The sequence below is a fragment of the Littorina saxatilis genome, unplaced genomic scaffold (assembly GCF_037325665.1).
Source record: "Littorina saxatilis isolate snail1 unplaced genomic scaffold, US_GU_Lsax_2.0 scaffold_175, whole genome shotgun sequence".
NCBI classification, from domain to species: domain Eukaryota; kingdom Metazoa; phylum Mollusca; class Gastropoda; order Littorinimorpha; family Littorinidae; genus Littorina; species Littorina saxatilis.
In genome coordinates, this window is record NW_027129252.1 from 148,473 (window position 1) to 167,468 (window position 18,996).

The 18,996-nt window shown below is 40.6% G+C and overlaps 1 protein-coding gene and 1 long non-coding RNA gene across 3 annotated transcripts in view; both read right to left on the minus strand.

Moving 5' to 3' along the window:
- Window positions 1-1,532: 1,532 nt before the first annotated feature.
- Window positions 1,533-8,550, minus strand: LOC138957522 (uncharacterized). Of its 2 annotated transcripts, none has more exons than XR_011453062.1 (3): window positions 8,254-8,550; window positions 7,717-7,860; window positions 1,533-2,412 (listed from the first exon to the last, which is right to left on the minus strand). It is a non-coding gene; the product is annotated as an uncharacterized lncRNA (long non-coding RNA). The 2 variants fall into 2 exon arrangements; XR_011453061.1 differs by having other exon boundaries at window positions 1,533-2,415.
- A 6,703-nt stretch (window positions 8,551-15,253) lies between these two features.
- Window positions 15,254-18,996, minus strand: part of LOC138957518 (uncharacterized) — a 4,508-nt gene continuing 765 nt past the window's right edge. Inside the window, exons 2-4 of the mRNA XM_070328631.1 lie at window positions 18,530-18,829; window positions 16,445-16,613; window positions 15,254-15,431 (exon numbers count right to left, since the gene is read on the minus strand). Of these exons, the coding sequence (XP_070184732.1) occupies window positions 15,254-15,431; window positions 16,445-16,613; window positions 18,530-18,829 (647 nt within the window). The remainder of the gene's footprint in view (window positions 15,432-16,444; window positions 16,614-18,529; window positions 18,830-18,996) is intronic.

Genomic DNA, 18,996 nt, shown 5'->3' on the forward strand with positions numbered 1-18,996 from the left:
TTGCGAAAACAGACATGTTGTCATAAAACATGGGATAGATAGTAAGCATAAAACTCATTGAACGTGTAGAACACGTTACATGATATGGTATATTTACAATAACTTGAATAAGGAACATCAAATGGTGTAGGCACTTTGCAAAAGATGTAATACTGAAATAAAGGCACACAAAAAACAAGTTTAAAATGTCGCTGTAAAATCTGCACCTTACAAATAAAAAGAGAAATATTAGAGCACGTTCCTTGCGAAAGGGCACAGACCATAGCAACATATAGTTACTTGATTTTCTAATATTTTGAGTTAACAGTTGTATACTGTATACATGTAACCAAAACGATACCAACAAACACATTTAGTCATATTTGTGCATGACAAAGAAAAGTAATACCTCTGATTTAGCACTTGAAAGGCTGTCGAGGTAGTTTCACTTTTCCGAACTACAGCTGTATATACATTTTGTTCATTGGACAAGGTAAAGTGTCCAACAATGTCTGCTACCAAAAGCATAGAAACAAAGAATGATACATTCCTATACAACAAAAGCGTAAAATATCTACAAGAAAGCAATCAGAGTACACACACGCACACACACACGCACACACACATACACACACACACACACACACACACACACACACACACACGCACGCACACACAGATTGCACGAAAAGTAACCAAATTACAAAAGAAAAGTATGGACAAGAACGCCATCAGGAGATAAACAAAAACACCGAATAAAACGTTGCATACAAAGGAACAAATTATAGAAACAAAATCAAAGCACATTTAAGGGCAGGAGCTACCTTCTAATACACCGTTTTTCTTATCCAAGTCATTTGACCACAGCATTCATGAAACATAACTGTTTGTGTTAAAATTCGGTGTACTTTTGCTTTAAATGTATGTAGAGTAATAGTATACGATCAAAAGCAAAATTGCTCTTAGATTGACTTTAACCAAAACTATTAAATGAAAAAAAAAGCAAAGCGTTGAATCGAAACATGTTCACGGATGACAAGATAATTTCATCACTATTCATTAGAATGATTTGAACTTTTGCAGAATTGTTTTAGACATTCTGATAGATGTTGTGTTTGAAACTATTTTCTCTAGGAAACACAGTTAAAGAGATACAAATGTTTCTTTAATGGTAAAACAATTATGAAAACTGGAAAATGTGTATCTCTTTCACTTTTTTCCCTTGAGCTTCTCCCTTCGAACAAATGATTTATCAGCATGTCTACAACATTTCTGCAAAAGCTTAAATCATTCTGAAGAATAGTGTTGAAAGTATCTTGTCATTCATGAACTAACATGTTTTGAAAAATTTCTATGATAACATCTACAATATCTACAACCAAGGCTATGCAGGAATAAACATGTTTTGATTCAAAGCTTTGCTTATTTTTCATTTAATATTTGTTACTAAGTCAATCTAAAAGCACATTTCGTTTGTTATCATATACTATTACGCTACATTAATGGAAGCAAAGGCACACCGAATTTTAACACAAACAGTTCTGTTTCATGAATGCTGTGGTCAAATGACTTGAAGATCAAAACGGTGTATTTGAAGGTAGCTCCTGCCCTTAATGAGGACAAAAAGCACCCACAAAAATCATTCAATGTCTACTGTACACGTACTATAATAAAGTCAGTGTCAAGGTACAATAGATATAGTGTTTATCAGAAACCACAAGTCCAAAGAATTCATATGACTGATAGCCCCCAATGGCCGTCATGGTTCCGATGGTTCCCATATGCATGACAGTAAATATGGTTGGAGTATTGTTCGAAAAAAAACCAGTGACATCTAGAGAAATCATGATTGGCTGGTTGTTGGTTTTCTAACGTCATTTCAGCCAATGCTATGCAGGAACAATTCAAGTTTATCTCCTTTCTCAGTGGCTATTCGTGTACATGTCAACTGATTGAAAGTTCTTCAGAAGCACTCACACCAAGTACGATGAATTGAAACTACAACTATATCCACCGCATTAATTAATGAAATACGACTTCGATTGAACAAACCAAGACCTCTCTTCTTGACCTTCTGATCTGGAAAGAAAACCCCTCGCACCAAAAGCAAAGCAAAGTTCAACAATACATTAAATAAATGCGAAGATGTGCGTCACGTAAAAATTATGTCTCTTCCTATGTATGTGGCAGGAAGAAATGTTCGTCTCGGTGATTTCATCATATCAGCAGATAAAACATACTCGTAAGGTCACCGCCAGGCTGTGCGTGTATCGCTATCGTAGGTAATTAAAACAATGTGTTTTAAGGACCCTTGTCTTGGTCTCAATGTGGTCCAGTTGCACGGCCTCACTGACTACATTTCCAGCTGGGAGTAGGGTGACCGGAGCCCCACGTCTGACATCTCCAGAGAATTGTACGGTCCTCCCGGTTCAGCTGCTGGAAACAAATTAGATTGATTAGTTACCATAGATACTTTGCTATAATTAAGCAGGACTTTTTTCATACAAAGCCGAGGTTTCCCGGTCTCAAATGCCCGGCCCTAATGGCTTTGCCGAGACCCATAGGCTTTGCCCTGCCCTAATGGCTTTGCCCGGCAATAATGGCTTTGCGGAGCCCCATAGGCTCTGCCCTGCCCTAATAGCTTTGTCCGGCCCTAACGGCTTTGCCTGGCACTAATGGTTATTCCCAGGCCTAATGGTTATGCCCAGCCCTTATGGTTATGCCCGGCACTAATGGCTTTGTCCAACCCTAATGGCTTTGCCCGGCCCTAATGGCTTTGTCCAGCCCTAATGGCTTTACCCAGCCCTAATGGTTTTGCCTAGAAATAATGGTTTTGCCCGGCCCTAATGGCTTTGCCCGGCACTAATGGCTTTGTCCAACCCTAATGGCTTTGCCCAGGCCTAATGGTTTTGCCCAGCCCTAATGGTTTTGCCCAGCCCTAATGGCTTTGCCCGGCCCTAATGGCTTTGCCCAGCCCTAATGGCTTTGCCCGGCCCTAATGGCTTTGCCCAGCCCTATTGGCTTTGCCCGGCCCTAATGGCTTTGCCCTCCCCTAGTGGCTTTGCCCTGCCCTAATGGCTTTGCCCGGCCCTAATGGCTTTGCCCAGCCCTATTGGCTTTGCCCGGCCCTAATGGCTTTGCCCGGCCCTAATGGCTTTGCCCAGCCATATTGGCTTTGCCCGGCACTAATGGCTTTGTCCAACCCTAATGGCTTTGCCCAGCCCTAATGGTTTTGCCCAGCCCTATTGGCTTTGCCCGGCCCTAATGGCTTTACCCAGCCCTAATGGCTTTGCCCAGCCCTAATGGCTTTGCCCTGCCCTAATGGCTTTGCCCTACCCTAATGGCTTTGTCCGGCCCTAACGGCTTTGCCTGGCACTAATGGCTTTGCCCAGCCCTATTGGCTTTGCCCGGCACTAATGGCTTTGCCCAGCCCTAATGGCTTTGCCCGGATCTAATGGCTTTGTCCAACCCTAATGGCTTTGCCCAGCCCTAATGGTTTTGCCCAGCCCTATTGGCTTTGCCCGGCCCTAATGGCTTTGCCCGGCCCTAATGGCTTTGCCCAGCCCTATTGGATTTGCCCGGCCCTAATGGCTTTGCCCGGCCCTAATGGCTTTGCCCAGCCCTATTGGCTTTGCCCGGCACTAATGGCTTTGCCCAGCCCTAATGGCTTTGCCCAGCCCTATTGGCTTTGCCCGGCCCTAATGGCTTTGCCCGGCCCTAATGGCTTTGCCCAGCCCTATTGGCTTTGCCCGGCACTAATGGCTTTGCCCAGCCCTTATGGTTATGCCCGGCACTAATGGCTTTGTCCAGCCCTAATGGCTTTACCCAGCCCTAGTGGTTTTGCCTAGCCCTAATGGTTTTGCCCAGCCCTAATGGTTTTACCCAGCCCTAATGGTTTTTCCCAGCCCTAATGGCTTTGTCCAACCCTAATGGCTTTGCCCAGCCCTAATGGTTTTGCCCAGCCCTAATGGTTTTACCCAGCCCTAATGGTTTTGCCCAGCCCAAATGGCTTTGCCCAGCCCTAATGGTTTTGCCCAGCCCTAATGGTTTTGCCCGGCCCTAATGTCTTTGCCCAGCCCTAATGGTTTCGGCCCTAATGACTTTGTCCAGCCCAAAAGGCTTTGCCCGGCCCTTATGGCTTTGCCCGGCCCTAATGTCTTTGCTTAACAAATCTCACTAAGCAGGACTTCAGTGACCAAGAATAAGATCTCATGTTGAGCGAGAGATAGCCTGCTGTCACAGTAGTATCATCATAGCGGAAACATTTACGGTGGCTGTGCGGTCGAAGGAGAACCGACCTAGTGGCAACGACACAGCCAATAGCTATATATGGCAGTACATACAGTGGAACCACCATTTTAAGGCCACTAACAATAAAAAAACAAAAACGAATTACCACTGCAGGAATTAATCTAGTCACAGCAGGGAGCACAACAAAAGTCAAAAATAGAAAGAAACAAATCGAGTACATTTATTTCTAACCTGACTTACCCAATACTTTAGGCCACATCTTCCGCCAAGAAACTGGTAACTTTCAAGTTTTTTGAAACAATTGTTTTTAAATTTTGTGTTAAATTGATAAGTTATTACTGCTAGCAAAGCATCGATTGTGGTAAACCTCTGAACAGTCGGTGTTGTCAAATGCGACCGACAACAGGGAGAATTCCCTACTATTTAAGGCATAATGTGCTATATAAACTGAGCATTTTAGATCACTACACGTTTTTACTCAGATGTTATGCACTCTTCCGGAAAATGTTATAAAACCCGTCACAGGTTTGTGAATTTACATCCCAAAAATTATGGGCTATCCCAAAAATTCATGACTTTGCATTCATACAGAAAAATGGTTGTTACAATAACTGCCAAAGTTTCATTTGAGTATGGCCACTGACGGACATTTTCTAGCCATGTAAACACATGAGAAAAAATGGAACGTTCAGGCTGTTTGCTATTGACAGCGGTTATCGCTGAATGCCTCTCAAAACATGCTGCGGTCACGGATGACTGGACATGGCTGTCGCACTGCAATCCTCCAAAAATGTTTGATCGTGTTTACAGGACTAGGAAACGTAAACTAGTGATTGTATCTATATGAAAGTTTGGCAGTATTTGTAACATTTATTTGTCTGTACGCATGCAAAGTCATGATTTTTTGGATGTAAACCGTCACACTTATGAAACGTTTTAAAACATGTTCCGGAAGATTGCTTATCATCTTAACAAATATCTGTAATGATGCGAAATGTTACCAGACGTACGTCTCGTATGTAAACTTAAGATCCGTAAAGTTTCGAAGCAATCCATTTTGGCATTGCTGGAATATAGCGCTTTTTGTCATGGTACCCCTCAAATGGACGCAAAAACCTCTCGTTTTCTACTGCTCAAGCGCTCAAACCTGCATCAGTAGAACTGACATAACATAAGAAATACGCAAGATAGCTAAACAAACTACCTGTTCTGGATAGATAAATGATTTGGCTTTCTCCTCGTTTGTAAACGTTGCCAAGTAAAGCCTATTCTGAATTTGTGTCGAATTTTTAATTGGTACCTGACGTACGTTATTGTCAGGTCGATTTTAGGTGTACCCTGACTTCGGCGGCGATCACGTGATACCTACAACATATATCTTTGATCCAAAACGTGTGCCAGATAGCCCAGTAAAAGGCTTTTAATGGCATATAAAGTGTGAATGAAATTATAACATATAATAAAACAATTTAAAAAAAATGACACGGCAATGAATGTTTTAGGTGGGGTACGAATATGGGTGCAATGTTCTTTTTGCTCAGTTTATTAACCCCTTTTTTTTTAAATTCCTACTTTCTGTCTGTCTTGAACTGATGGATGGGTCAATAATAATAATAACTTGTCTTTAGAGGATCAAAGCATGCAAGCCGAGGAAACGCACACACCAGGGACGTCAGCTGACTGGTTTGTTCCACTGGAGGCGGTCTGGCTGTTAACAGGATGCAGGTAATCTTCAGGCTGGCTGTCAACAGCAGGTCTGGTTGGTGCTGTGGGCAATCTTCCAGGCCGTAATGTTTGTCCTGAAAGATAAAAACATTTGACAGAATATGAGAGTGGAACTGGCTTTGTCTTTCCCGACTTTAAAGCATGATCGCTTGAAACAAAATAACAAAAAAAGCTGTCAGATTAAATACAATTTGAACAAGTCGCGTAAGGCGAAATTACTACATTTAGTCAAGCTGTGGAACTCACAGAATGAAACTGAACGTAGTCCTCCGCTAGTGCAAAAGGCAGTGAAAGTGACGAGCCTGTTTGGCGCGGTAGCGATTGCGCTGTGCTTCATAGCACGCTTTACTGTACCTCTCTTCGTTTTAACTTTCTGAGCGTGTTTTTAATCCAAACATATCATATCTATATGTTTTTGGAATCAGGAACCGACAAGGAATAAGATGAAATAGTTTTTAAAACGATTTCGGAAATTTAATTTTGATCATAATTTTAATATTTTTAATTTTCAGAGCTTGTTTTTAATCCAAATATAACATATGTATATGTTTTTGGAATCAGAAAATGACGAAGAATAAGATGAAATTGTTTTTGGATCGTTTAATAAAAAAATAATTTTAATTACAAGTTTCCGATTTTTAATGACCAAACTCACTCATTAATTTTTAAGCCACCAAGCTGAAATACAATACCAAACCCCAGGCTTTGTCGAAGATTGCTTTGCCAAAATTTCAATCAATTTGATTGAAAAATGAGGGTGTGACAGTGCCGCCTCAACTTTTACAAAAAGCCGGATATGACGTCATCAAAGGTATTTATCGAAAAAAAGGAAAAAACGTCCGGGGATATCATACCCAGGAACTCTCATGTCAAATTTCATAAAGATCGGCCCAGTAGTTTAGTCTGAATCGCTCTACACACACACACACAGACAGACACACACACATACACCACGACCCTCGTCTCGATTCCCCCTCTATGTTAAAACATTTAGTCAAAACTTGACTAAAAATGTAAAAATGTGACTTTCGACCCTACCGCTCAGATTTTACGCCACCTTCGCATTCCCCTACACACACGGAGGCATACTTAGGTGATAACATGAAAGCAGCGATTAGAGGTATACCACCACAGGGCTCCCCAAAGTGCGCGTCCCTGTGTCCTATTCGCGCTAGAGGCCGATAACACGTACTATAAATTAATGTATTAAGGGGGTCCCTGGACGCACTTAACCTAAAAGATCGGGTCCCGGGACGCACTATATTTCCGCTATCGTGCGTACTGTAGGTACTCTTTTCAGACTGTGGTCATCAGTCAAATATACATTACAAGCACAATTGCCAATTTCACGTAAGAACAATATGGAGAGAACAAATTGTGTGTTTCATTTAAAACAAGGTATAGTTGAAGTGTCCTCTTCGATTATTCTGATGTAAAAAGACACTTTATATCACACAATTTGTAATAAATATGCGCGATATTCACCTTCGCCGGTCGTCATGGGTCCGTGTGGACCCAGGAGGGTGTTTAATTGCAAATATCTCTTAAACCAGTTGGAATGTTTTAATGAGATTTTAAGAATGCCTCAGACACCTAAAAAGCTCTTATGTCCTAAAAGATCATTACATTTCAGCGAGAAGTAAATTAAAAAAAACAAAGGTCAAATTTAGACTACACACGGAAGACATCGTGGGGCCGTGCGGACCCATGTTTCTCAAACTGTAGGAGCTTACATAAAAACTAGGGACAGAAGTCACCAACCTTGTCCATGCTGATGGCGGCCTGGTGGCCTGGGGGCAGCTGCATCAGGAACCTCCTCGTAGAGGTGACCACTGACTCGGTCTGGGGGTGCGTCACCCTGGCTGTCTGCGTTGTGTGTCCTGATTACAGCGCCTTTGCGTTTACCTGTTTATCAAAAATCGTTATGCGTCGAGTGAAGCTGATGGGGATATGTGCGTTGGAGTATTTTGGGGGGAAATGGGTTGGAGATTCTTATGCACTTTTCTTAATCACAAGTCATGCAAAATGCTGATCAATGTATGTAGCCGCGGTCGTGAAAACAACAGCGGGGAGTTTATTCCCTATATCACTAAATGAAACAAGTGTATGCACAAAATCAATTAATCTATCAATTATTTAATAACTCAGCAACTCTGTAGATCAACCGACTACCATTATCATCGCTTCGACTACTATTGGTGTTTCAGCTGATGATGCTTCTGTTGTTGCTGATATTGGAGGAAACAAGGGGGTAAAAATACGCAAAGAAGAAAATCACAAGAAGAAGAGTAAACTTACTAATTTTCCTATAATAAACCACGAAGACTACGAGAACCACGATGACAAGGACGAGGAATCCTACCACACCAATCAATGCAGACACGAGGGGGCTGGTTGGTGGCGGCTCTGTCGTAGCTGTCATTGTAAAACAAAAGTCAGATTAAAAGCTTCTGATAATCCGCCTACATGGGACACGATTGGTTCTAATAGCTTACATTGATGCCGTTTAAAAATTGAAATGTTGCTATTGGAACTATCGTTTCATCAAATGTTTAATAGTTTTTCGAGTTTGACAACCATAATCTAATATCCTTATTGCCTTTCATGACCCTTGTTTGTTTCAATAATCCAACTATTCTTAAGATAACCGCTAACCCCAATAATACTTGGCATTTTCTTCGAAATGTACAAAGAAAGTAAGTTGAGACTATTCAAAATTGTAGAGTAGTTGTTCGCAAAGATATCATTTTTCTAATCCTTGTGATGTTGGAATACAATGAGAAAACATCTTCCACTGCTTGTACTTTTGACAAAGTTAAACAACACCAGCTGCAAAACAACAGACGTTTACTTGCAGAATTTCTTACATGTCAAAGTAATGTTGAACCCGTTTCTTGCTTGACGTGTAACATGATGGTCGTGTTCTATCTTCAATCTTGCTTTGAACTTTAAACCGAAAGTGGGAGCAACTCAAAACGTTCACATCTGACCAACAGAAATTATATTTTTTTAAGTTTTGACAAAGCTTATTAATGTTGTCTTGAGTTTGATTCAAAAACATTTCTTAATTTGTACATGTTGTAATGAAATACGGTTTTGCAAACATAATTGCAGGCAATTTTCCAGATGCTTCAGCTGCATAAGCTTAAACTATTTAAAAACATAAGAAGAAACGTTATTGATTATAAGTGTAGGGAACTCCCCACTTGTCTTTGCAAAACAAAATGAAATAAATACAAAATAATTACTTTTTTTCATTTGATAATCATATGATACCACAATTGAGATTTTCGACAATAAAGATGGTACAGTTGATTCTTGACCTTACATCACAGCCGTTATTTGGAAATAAAGATTTGCTAACTGAACTGGTAAATGACATCATCGGTGAGTAGATGAAGAGCTTTTCTCTCCGAGTTCGTTTAATTTGCTTTTTTTTATGAGAAAAGGAATGTTTCTCATTACTCCTGACATTGACCAATTTGCTGTCTTCCAGAATCAGACATATTTAAACTCCTAACGCAGTAGAATTAGTCGTGAGCCGTAATATCGGATGCTAATACTTGATAACAAAAAGTCAGCTTCAAAAGGACACACACGACCACAGTCCTAGCACACATAATTATGTTATGTAAAGCAACACACACACACACACACATACACACAAAATCTCACACACACACACACACACACACACACACACACACACACACACACACACACAAATGATATAAAAAACTTAAAGTAAACGAAAGAACAAGAAGTTTTGTAAACAACAAAACACTGTTCATGAGGGCTTAAACTCCCTTTTCATCAACTTATTCATCGCATTTCCCAAATGAACTCCGCCCCTTAAAACAAACATAAATAAAATAAGATTTCCTGCGGAATGCAAAAATGCGTACAACAAGACTTTAAAACACGATCTGTACTTAATTTTTCAATTTTATATTTTTAATTCTAATCTTTACAGTAGCTGTCATCTAGCATTTATCAAAAACAAGTTTTTGCATTGGTGACTAATGTCATGGAAAGTTATGTTGAGCTTTGGCCAGAAAAAACACACACAAAAAAAACCAGTCATGTAGTACAAGCTGACGTAGAATTTCACCATTGGCTTTTAAGAAACAAGAGAAAAAAAATACCATTCAGCACAGAAAGCAGCAAGACTGTCAAGTGGTCAAGTAAAGGGATTGCCGTATATTCCACGCACAATCTTGGCCAGATCTAAGCCGAGTTGTTTATGGAATGTGCCATTAGATCACCTATAGACGTCCAACAAACCTATTTACATACATTCTCCTTAGACAGAACAGTTATTAATCATTGTGCACCATCTCGAATCTGCCCCTCACCACCCCTCCTTATTCTTCCTCGGATTCATATACACTAAAGACACAATTCCTCAAACTTTGTTTATAACACAAATGGGGCCGGGGAGGATTCACCACGTTGTCACGATCATGCAGCCTTCTACATTGTGCTGTTGTTGTGAATGTGTTTGTTGTAACTGTTGTTGTTGTTGTTGTTGGTGTGTGTTTGTGTGTGTGTGTGTGTGTGTGTGTGTGTGTGTGTGTGTGTGTGTGTGTGTGTGTGCAAGAGAGAGAGAGAGAGAGAGAGAGAGAGAGAGAGAGAGAGAGAGAGCGCGTATGTGTGTGCGTGTCTGTCTGTCTGCTTGTTTGTGTAAGCAGTGTATATACATATTTTTATCTGGTCCCTAACCACGTAGTGTCCTTACTCCAAACATGTTTTGGGATGCATGTCGTTACTGTTGTTTTAAAGGCAAGTAACGAATGAACACTCATACATGAAGCGTTTACAATGAAGATAACACGTAACCGACAAGGAAGTTAAAAGCAATTTCACAGTATACCAGTCTACATTTTGTTACAGGCAAACCTTGGTAATGTTCACAATTGGGGACACGAACAAGGAAGATAATTTTGAGCTGCTGTCATGTGCAACTGAAGTTTGTATCTTTACGTTTTAGGATGTACTGTAGTATGTACTCATACTGTAAGTGTAAACAACCACACACATAACGTAGAATAGTCGTTAACAGATGAAGCCGAAAGTACAGCTCATTATTATATGCACAGAATGTAAATGTACAACAGCGTAACATTGTTTTCAAACCTGTAGAAGGGCCGCTGGAGGTTTCTGCAGAGATAGGAACAAAACAAAATGTTGTCATATTATGATAATCCACGAACCATAATACATTATATACTATGAGAATAAGTGTACGTAAATGATGGTGTTGAGAAAAAATTAACGTATAATTATCATGTATTTGACGGAGGCGTTGGGTGATGAGGGGTTTGCATAAGAGTGGCTAACAGTAAGAGTGAGTAAAACATAAGAGTGAATATTATAACAGTAATTCAGGTATGGCAGTTCAAGAGTGTATACCTATCAATCAAAATCGTCACATTTCTTGATAAGGACTTAATAAGGTATGGAGAAGATAATGTTTCTAAAACACTATTTAGAGAAGACCATCGTTCGAATGTTAGCAATAGATACACTCCAAACACACATTTATGTAAAAGCAATTTGCTACCATAAATACAAACATTACGCATTCTAAGATAGTTTGGCGTACAAGTGTAATTGCGAATTAAGTGCTTGCCCTCTAGAGAGGGCAAGCAAGTAAAATATAAGAGCAACAGTTCACAAGTTTGGAACTAATTCAAAAGGTGTCATGCCAACTACGAGCAAGGGAAAAAACACACATATGAAATCGGTTAAAAAATACAAACAAGGCAAAACATTCATGAATTCAGTCTTTGCAGGAGTTCGTGAAACGCAAGTGAAAACAGACCAGCTTCATATTCCAACACATCTTTCACATACAAAATATAAACCAAAATGACTTAATGCTTTTAGTTAGGACTCGTTTCTCATGATCAGTGTGTTCAAAATATTTCCCTCTTTCGCCAACCTCTTTCTGGGGCACTTTTGGTTTGAGTTTCAGTCGGAAACATGTAGTGATTGTGTCTCCCTAACAAACATCTAGTGTTTTTGGCTCACGTAAGTGTAGCCTATGCGATCGTAACTTTGTCTGTCTGTGCGTGCGTGCGTGCGTGCGTGCGTGCGTATGTGCGTGCGTGCGTGCGTGTGTATGTCTGTGGTAGAAACTCTAACATTTGAAGACGTCACATTACATTGACAACATTTGAAGACGTCACATTACATTGACGTCACATTATGACGTAAGAGGGTTAGACGTCACGCGAAGGAAGTACTGAAAGTCTCGGTCATTATTATTTTGAGCGGGCCGAGACTAGTTGCAGTCGTGTCCCTGTAAGTAGGCTACATGCAGACAGACAGATCTAGATCTAGTGTCTCGCTTTCTTGCACAGTTTCACCTATGCTCTTTCTGTGTGTGTGTGTGTGCAGGGACGTAGCACACCTAAAAAAAGTGGTAGGGCGGAAAAAAATGGAAGACAAAATGCTGAGACAGCTAAGGAAATATGGGGCTTACACTACCGCCCCCCCCCCTTCCCGTCCCCTTGTAATGGTCTAAAAAAGAAAGAAAACATGATGCGATTTCGTGCCTTCTGAGCTCAGTTCCATCTAATCATCTTTCCATCCTCCACCAAACAACGGGCTGGTGAATATATCTGTGATTATCAATCGACTTACATTTATATCTAAATTCCGATACGTTGAATGTGATGAGCACTTACTTCAAATGACTTTCGTCTTCATTATTGTCTAGTGTGTTAAAAAGCAAGGATTGACAAACTGGTTTACTTCTAAACAAGCAATTTATTGATCCGTCCAGCCATCAACATTGGCAGCCTGAGTGATGACTGAAAAATAGAGGGATTTGTCAGAATATTTTTAGCGCGTTTTCGATCCATCACAACCAGGATGCACACTTGTGTCCATTGTTCAATTCTCTCTCTACATGTTGTTTCATGTGACACTGTTAACCCCACAAGTTACTGTGTTACTCAATTGTTATGGCGTACTTACGGTTGACACACAATCACTCACCCCTCAGTCTGACCCCAGCTTCACACACAGAATATACAAAACATTTCTTACCTCCATTGTTTCTCATGGGAGCAGACGGACGAAGAAGCAATTTTCACTAAATTGGCGCCAATACTTTTATGGCCTGACGGAACTCGTCACGTGTGACGTTCTCGTCAAAATAAGACGTCATCCTATTCCAGCAGTTGACCAAGACTAACACACAAAAAAACCCCAAAAAAACCCGACCTTATGCCATCGCGTGAATACTACGTGGGGTGTTCTGTTGGTAGATCTCTCTCTCTCTCTCTCTCTCTCTCTCTCTCTCTCTCTCTCTCTCTCTCTCTCTCTCTCTCTCTCTTTTTTTTTTTTACGGAAAAAGTGGTCGGGCGGTCGCCCTACATGCACTACCGGGTGCTACGTCCCTGGTGTGTGTGTGTGTGTGTGTGTGTGTGTGTGTGCGTGTGTGTGTGTGTGTGTGTGTATGTGTGACGGAGTGATTGAGTTTGTGTTACTGTTTGTCGATTTCTTACGTGAGCCTTGATGGCTTCGCCTCTTGTTTCTTTCTTTTCTGCTCCATTTGTAACAGCAAGAATGGAATGTGTTCTAAACCTTTGTGTCGCGGTACGATCAGTTCATGGTCAAGAGACATTACAGTGTTCTAGATGATCAAACGTGTTGCAAAGACCTGTACGCGTACGTGTAAATATTGCGTCACCCGTGACTAACTTTTTTCTCCAATGTTCCAAATGTATACGTTGTTTTGGTACCACTAAGACTGCAGACTGCAAACGCGTGACGTGAAAACAAGATTTGATGACGTTACCCGTACACGTTCCCGTACACGTCCTCAAAAGTGCCACATCTAGATCTTGCTAGTATCTGTTACTGGTATTTTCGGACAAAATAAGACATTTTATACAGATCGAGCCAGTCGCAGTCTGGGAGAAGGTCTAAATAAAACCAATTTGCTGGGTAGCTGGATCAATATTAGGAGATCTGCCTTTGTTTCAGCAATGTTGGGTTTATTTGATTCAGACGAAATAGATAGTCATGTTCTGTTCTCTAGGCTACCAAAGATAACAAGTTAAAACAATCTAAAAATGTATGCCAGATTTTTTAACCGTTTCGATTATTCTAAGTGAATAATAAAAATTAAAAAAACATCATGTTTGAGAGCGGGCGAGGCTAAGAACGTTTGATGTGATGTCCACATTTTGCTCAAATCAAATGAAACCAGTTATGAGCAGAAACAAGCAACATATCTTCAAATGCACCAGTCGTATTCTCAGCCCTTGGTCTTCGGTCATTGACGCAATTTTTGTTTTAATCTGACGCACTGTTATGACCCTTGGTCAATAGCCCGTCCTATGTTTTGTTCATGTAAGAGGTCTTCTGACAAAACAATGTGTTTTTTAGCCAGGACATTTCGGCCTGCACATATTTCCCTCTGAGTCTGGGAACAAAACTGATTCACATGCGTTTATTACATGGGTTTGTCACCGAAACCCTGCTGTCTAACATTTGGTCTGAAAATGTTTCTTGTTTGTTGTTGTCGTTTTTGGTGTTTTTGTTTGTTGTTGTTACGTTTTGCTTTCCCATTGCAAAACACGGTTCAAATTAAAATTCGACAAGCCGCACATGGTTGTTATGGCATTGCATATATCACACAAGGATATCCCCTTACTCAGCGTAAACTTGAAGCCCATGCAGAGGTTATCAAATTTCTTGGGAAAATCGGGTACAGGTTTTCTGAGGTAAAAAGGGTGTTTGGTCTTGTGGATTCCGTAGTATTGGTATGCACAAAATGTGCTATTTGAAATGTATTTCCTGTCGTCTACCAATTGCAAAGTGGTGTAATGACTATTTTAACATAAACATGTCAACTAAGAGGATGTTGCCTGCTTTTTCTCCTTTTTAACGGTTTGATCTGAAGTATTGTAGTTATTTTAATGGAGACATTTTGAAGGTGGTACCTAAGTAGTGACAAAATGACGTCGGTTGTAATTCGCGTTAAAAATACAATCTTCATTTGCATACGTTTATTCTTTAAATGTATGCTTCATATCGGTTTGCATAAATGATGTGTTCAGCGACTCTTGATTTGAATTCTTGTTCAACAAGCATACATTTCTGCCAGAGCACACACACACACATACACACACACACACACACACACACACACACACACACACACACACACACACACGCACACACACACACACACACACACACACACACACACACACACACACACACACACACACACACACACACACAGGGGATGAAAAAAACATGTACGTAACGTAGTACTTTACTTACGCAGCATAACATCCAGTGTGAAGTAGACAGTGGCCGTGTTGGGGATGCTGGCTTTACGATGGAACCCGTTCTCCACGCTCAGCAGCCAGGTTCCACTGTCCTCCTTGCTCACATTGCTGATCACCACGGTCAGGTTCAGACGGGGAAGTGCCCCGCTGACGGTTATGTCGCTAAGACACATACAATGAAGTAACTTAAATTTAGTCTGATGAACGATTTTGCTGAATATCTACGTATATTTAATTAAACATGTATACCTCCTGGGAAGCCGTTAGGATTTTTGTTGTTGCGAATTTGACGTTAGAGTTGCCCAGGCGACATTCCCTGTAATGTACGTAACCCAGACGCACATGAACTGAGTTATTTAGAAATGGTTACTGGAATAAATGTGAACCTTAGAACCGACAAGACTCTTCAGCGTACGATTCCCGTTTCTTTTAATAGTCAACGTTTTCAATGCTCGTGGTTAGCACTTGGATTTTGGGGAAATTATTAATGGAATCCCATAAATGCCATAAATGTCTACTGTTGTCAGGGGCGATAACGTAAGACGAGGTAAACGTAAACACAGCGTACAAGGACATAATCGATCTAGTGAGACTACATTATCACAGTGCTTAAATTTAGAATAAATAACAGTTCCCTCACTGGTTGTGCCAAGTCTTATTTAAAACCCGAGACCGAACTGTGTAGGCCTACCCTTTTCGCCCACTTGAGACTTTGTTTGTCTCTCTGGCGACTATGCCTTTGAGTTATATATCAATACGATTTCAAATAGGCTGATTTGCACAGGCGCTTGTGTAGAAACTGTTATTTGTCCACTTACTGAGCAGATCAACGCCTTAAGAACATACATGATACATCATTGTGACAGAATCAAACTGTCAAAGTTACTCAAGCAAACTTACGCGAAAAAAAATTGCCCATTCTTCTGATATTTACTGACAACATTGTTATCCTAAAATCCTTGAGCGCAAAGGAATGTATGGAGTAAAATTGTTAAAAAGCTCAATGATCAGTAATCATTTCTTCATTTGGGTGTATACATCTTCTTTGCGCACAGTGATGTTTCAAAAGCATCAATAACAATTTCCGACTTAAACTTCTTATTGTGATACTGAATGGCTGCTGATTTCACAGAAAGCCGATTAGTGAATCCTGTCCAACATGTACCACCACGTACCATCTCGTTTTGTTTGTGCATTCTTTGGGCTGATCGTCTTGAGGGCCTTTCAGCATACACCCTGTGATGTCCTTGTATGATAGAATGCTGAACTGAAACCCTGCGTCAGACCCTTGAGACAGTTTGGAAGTTCCCTGCTCAACATCAGAGTGAAGGAACTGTGGCGGGCCTGTAAATACGGATAGCTAATGTCATTAATTTGAAAACCTACCCCGCATTTAAAGAATGTCTATTTCTGGATGCATTATATGAAACATGTGTGGTGGCTATTTCAAGCCGCCTATCTCTCTCATAAGTGATTCTATGTGTTACCTTTGTTCAAAATATACAAAAAGCGATATGTCCTTGGCTACCTTTCTTCCTGTGTACACCATAATGTAAATAGAGCTTAAACAATGACCACGAGTTGATTACTGGAAAATAAACCACGAGTGGGTATTTGCAGCCGCTTGGTAATTCACGAGTGTGCGGAGCACACGAGTGAATTACCAAGCGGCTGCAAATACCCACGAGTGGTTTATTTTCCCGTAATCAACGAGTTGTCATTGTTTAAGCTATTTATACAACGACCAACACGGGTCGAACATGCAGTCATGCAGACGACATTTTGTAGGCAATTTCATTTCAGCCTAATCACTCAGAGTGTCAAATGCGCGTCATTCAAATAGTCCCTATTCTTTTACTTTATTCTTAGTCTCCGACTCGTCGGCATTATACTTGTCTCGTCTAAATATCGGACCCCATTGCTACGATTAAAACACAATAGCGTTTATATAGCTATTCTGACATTACATTCTGTGTTAAAATCATGTTTTTGTCAGCAGCAAGGACCAGAATGGTCCATGTCGTTGATTGCAGACGACGGTTCCCTTTCCGCATGAAGCCACGGAAATAACCGAACATTGAAAAACCCACGGACATGTATTACGGAGAAAACTCGGGATAACCGGATGTTTAGCATTACGTCAATATGCTAGGAATCCTATGACGTCATGACGTATCATACTTGCCTACGTAGATTGTATACATGTTCGAAAGTCTGACTTCTGTTGTGAATTCGCATGGTGAAGACTGCGGTAAATCTGCAGATGATAAGAGAACAAGGATTGTCTCAGAAGAAACGACTAAATGTTTCAGACCGGTAACTTCATTTCAACATTGCACTATATAATGGACGTTCTATGTGACAGGAGAGTTTGCTGATTTTGTGTTAAACATTGGAGAGATCGTCTGCTAGAATCAGAGATAGGTCGCTTCAGATTGCAGCTTCTGGAAATTTGCAAGGTTTGTTGCCTGTTAAAGAACTGGATTTTACACGTAATGTATGTCATGTACAGTAAGCAACAACAAAAACACACACAAAGCAAATGGCATTGTCTGTCGACTAGGCATACACGTCAGCCATTGTTGTTACAGTTTTGAGTCAACATTGTACGTATTCTTCCGCAACAGGGTCCAATCGTCTGGGTTTCAAATGTTCTAAAAATAAATTCTAGCGTTGATTATTTTTTAGCCCTCTTTATTCTTACTTCGAATAATCCACGTGTGATTTTTGGGTTTAATCAAAGTAGTTCGTTCTAATTTCTCACTTGTCTAAAAATAATCAACTAGATTTAATCCACCCCTCGGTTGCATTGCAGGAGTTGTATAAATTGTCATTATAGACTTGACTACTTTCTGTGCAGTGTTAACCACTTTTGCTGAATACATTTTGTACATTTTACAAGTGTCGATTTTCTAAATGAACTACGCACAAAATTCCCATTTTCCCTAGTAATAAGCCAGGATGTGTTTTTGAGCATGTGCCCATGCTCTTTTATTCTGTCAAATCCTGCACCTATTTGTGGTTATTTATATTATTTCAATCACATTTGGAGTTTCAAGAGAAGGGGGCCTATGCTTTCCGTGCGTGCATGCATGCGCTCGTGTGCGTGCGTGCGTGTATGTGTGTGTGTGTGTGTGTGTGTGTCTGTCTGTGCCTGTGTGTGTGTGTGTTTGTCTGTCTGTCTATCTGTTTGTCTGTTCCTGCGTGTCTGTGTCTGTTCTTTAAATTGTGGCAGTAAATGCCTGTAGTGTAATACTTACATTCGATCCATAAACTGATCGATTTTTGTTTATTTGTGCCTTCTGCTACACATGCGTAACGCCCGGAGTCAGTGCACGATGTACTTCCGGTTCCGGTGATACTTTTACGAAACGATCCTTTGGTGTTCTCTCCAGGATCCTCAGAATATATGATTTTCTGGTTCTGGTCGTTACGCAGCAAGATGTTCCTTTTCGGATTGCCATTGTCCCATTCACATGTCACTTCTACGGTTTTATTTTCAAGTGTAGTGATATTGTTTCTTGCGTGCGTTTGACTGAAGTATGTAATGTTCGTTGGATCTGAAATAGACGTCGGGTATTGACCGAAAAATGAATTGTAATGAACATAAGCCCTGTCTGTCTGTCTGTCTCTGGCGGTATCCAGGTCCTTATCCGTCCGGTTGTCTGTCTGTCTATGTCCCGCTGTCTGTCTGTCTTTTTGTCTGTCTGTGTGCGTCTCTCTCTCT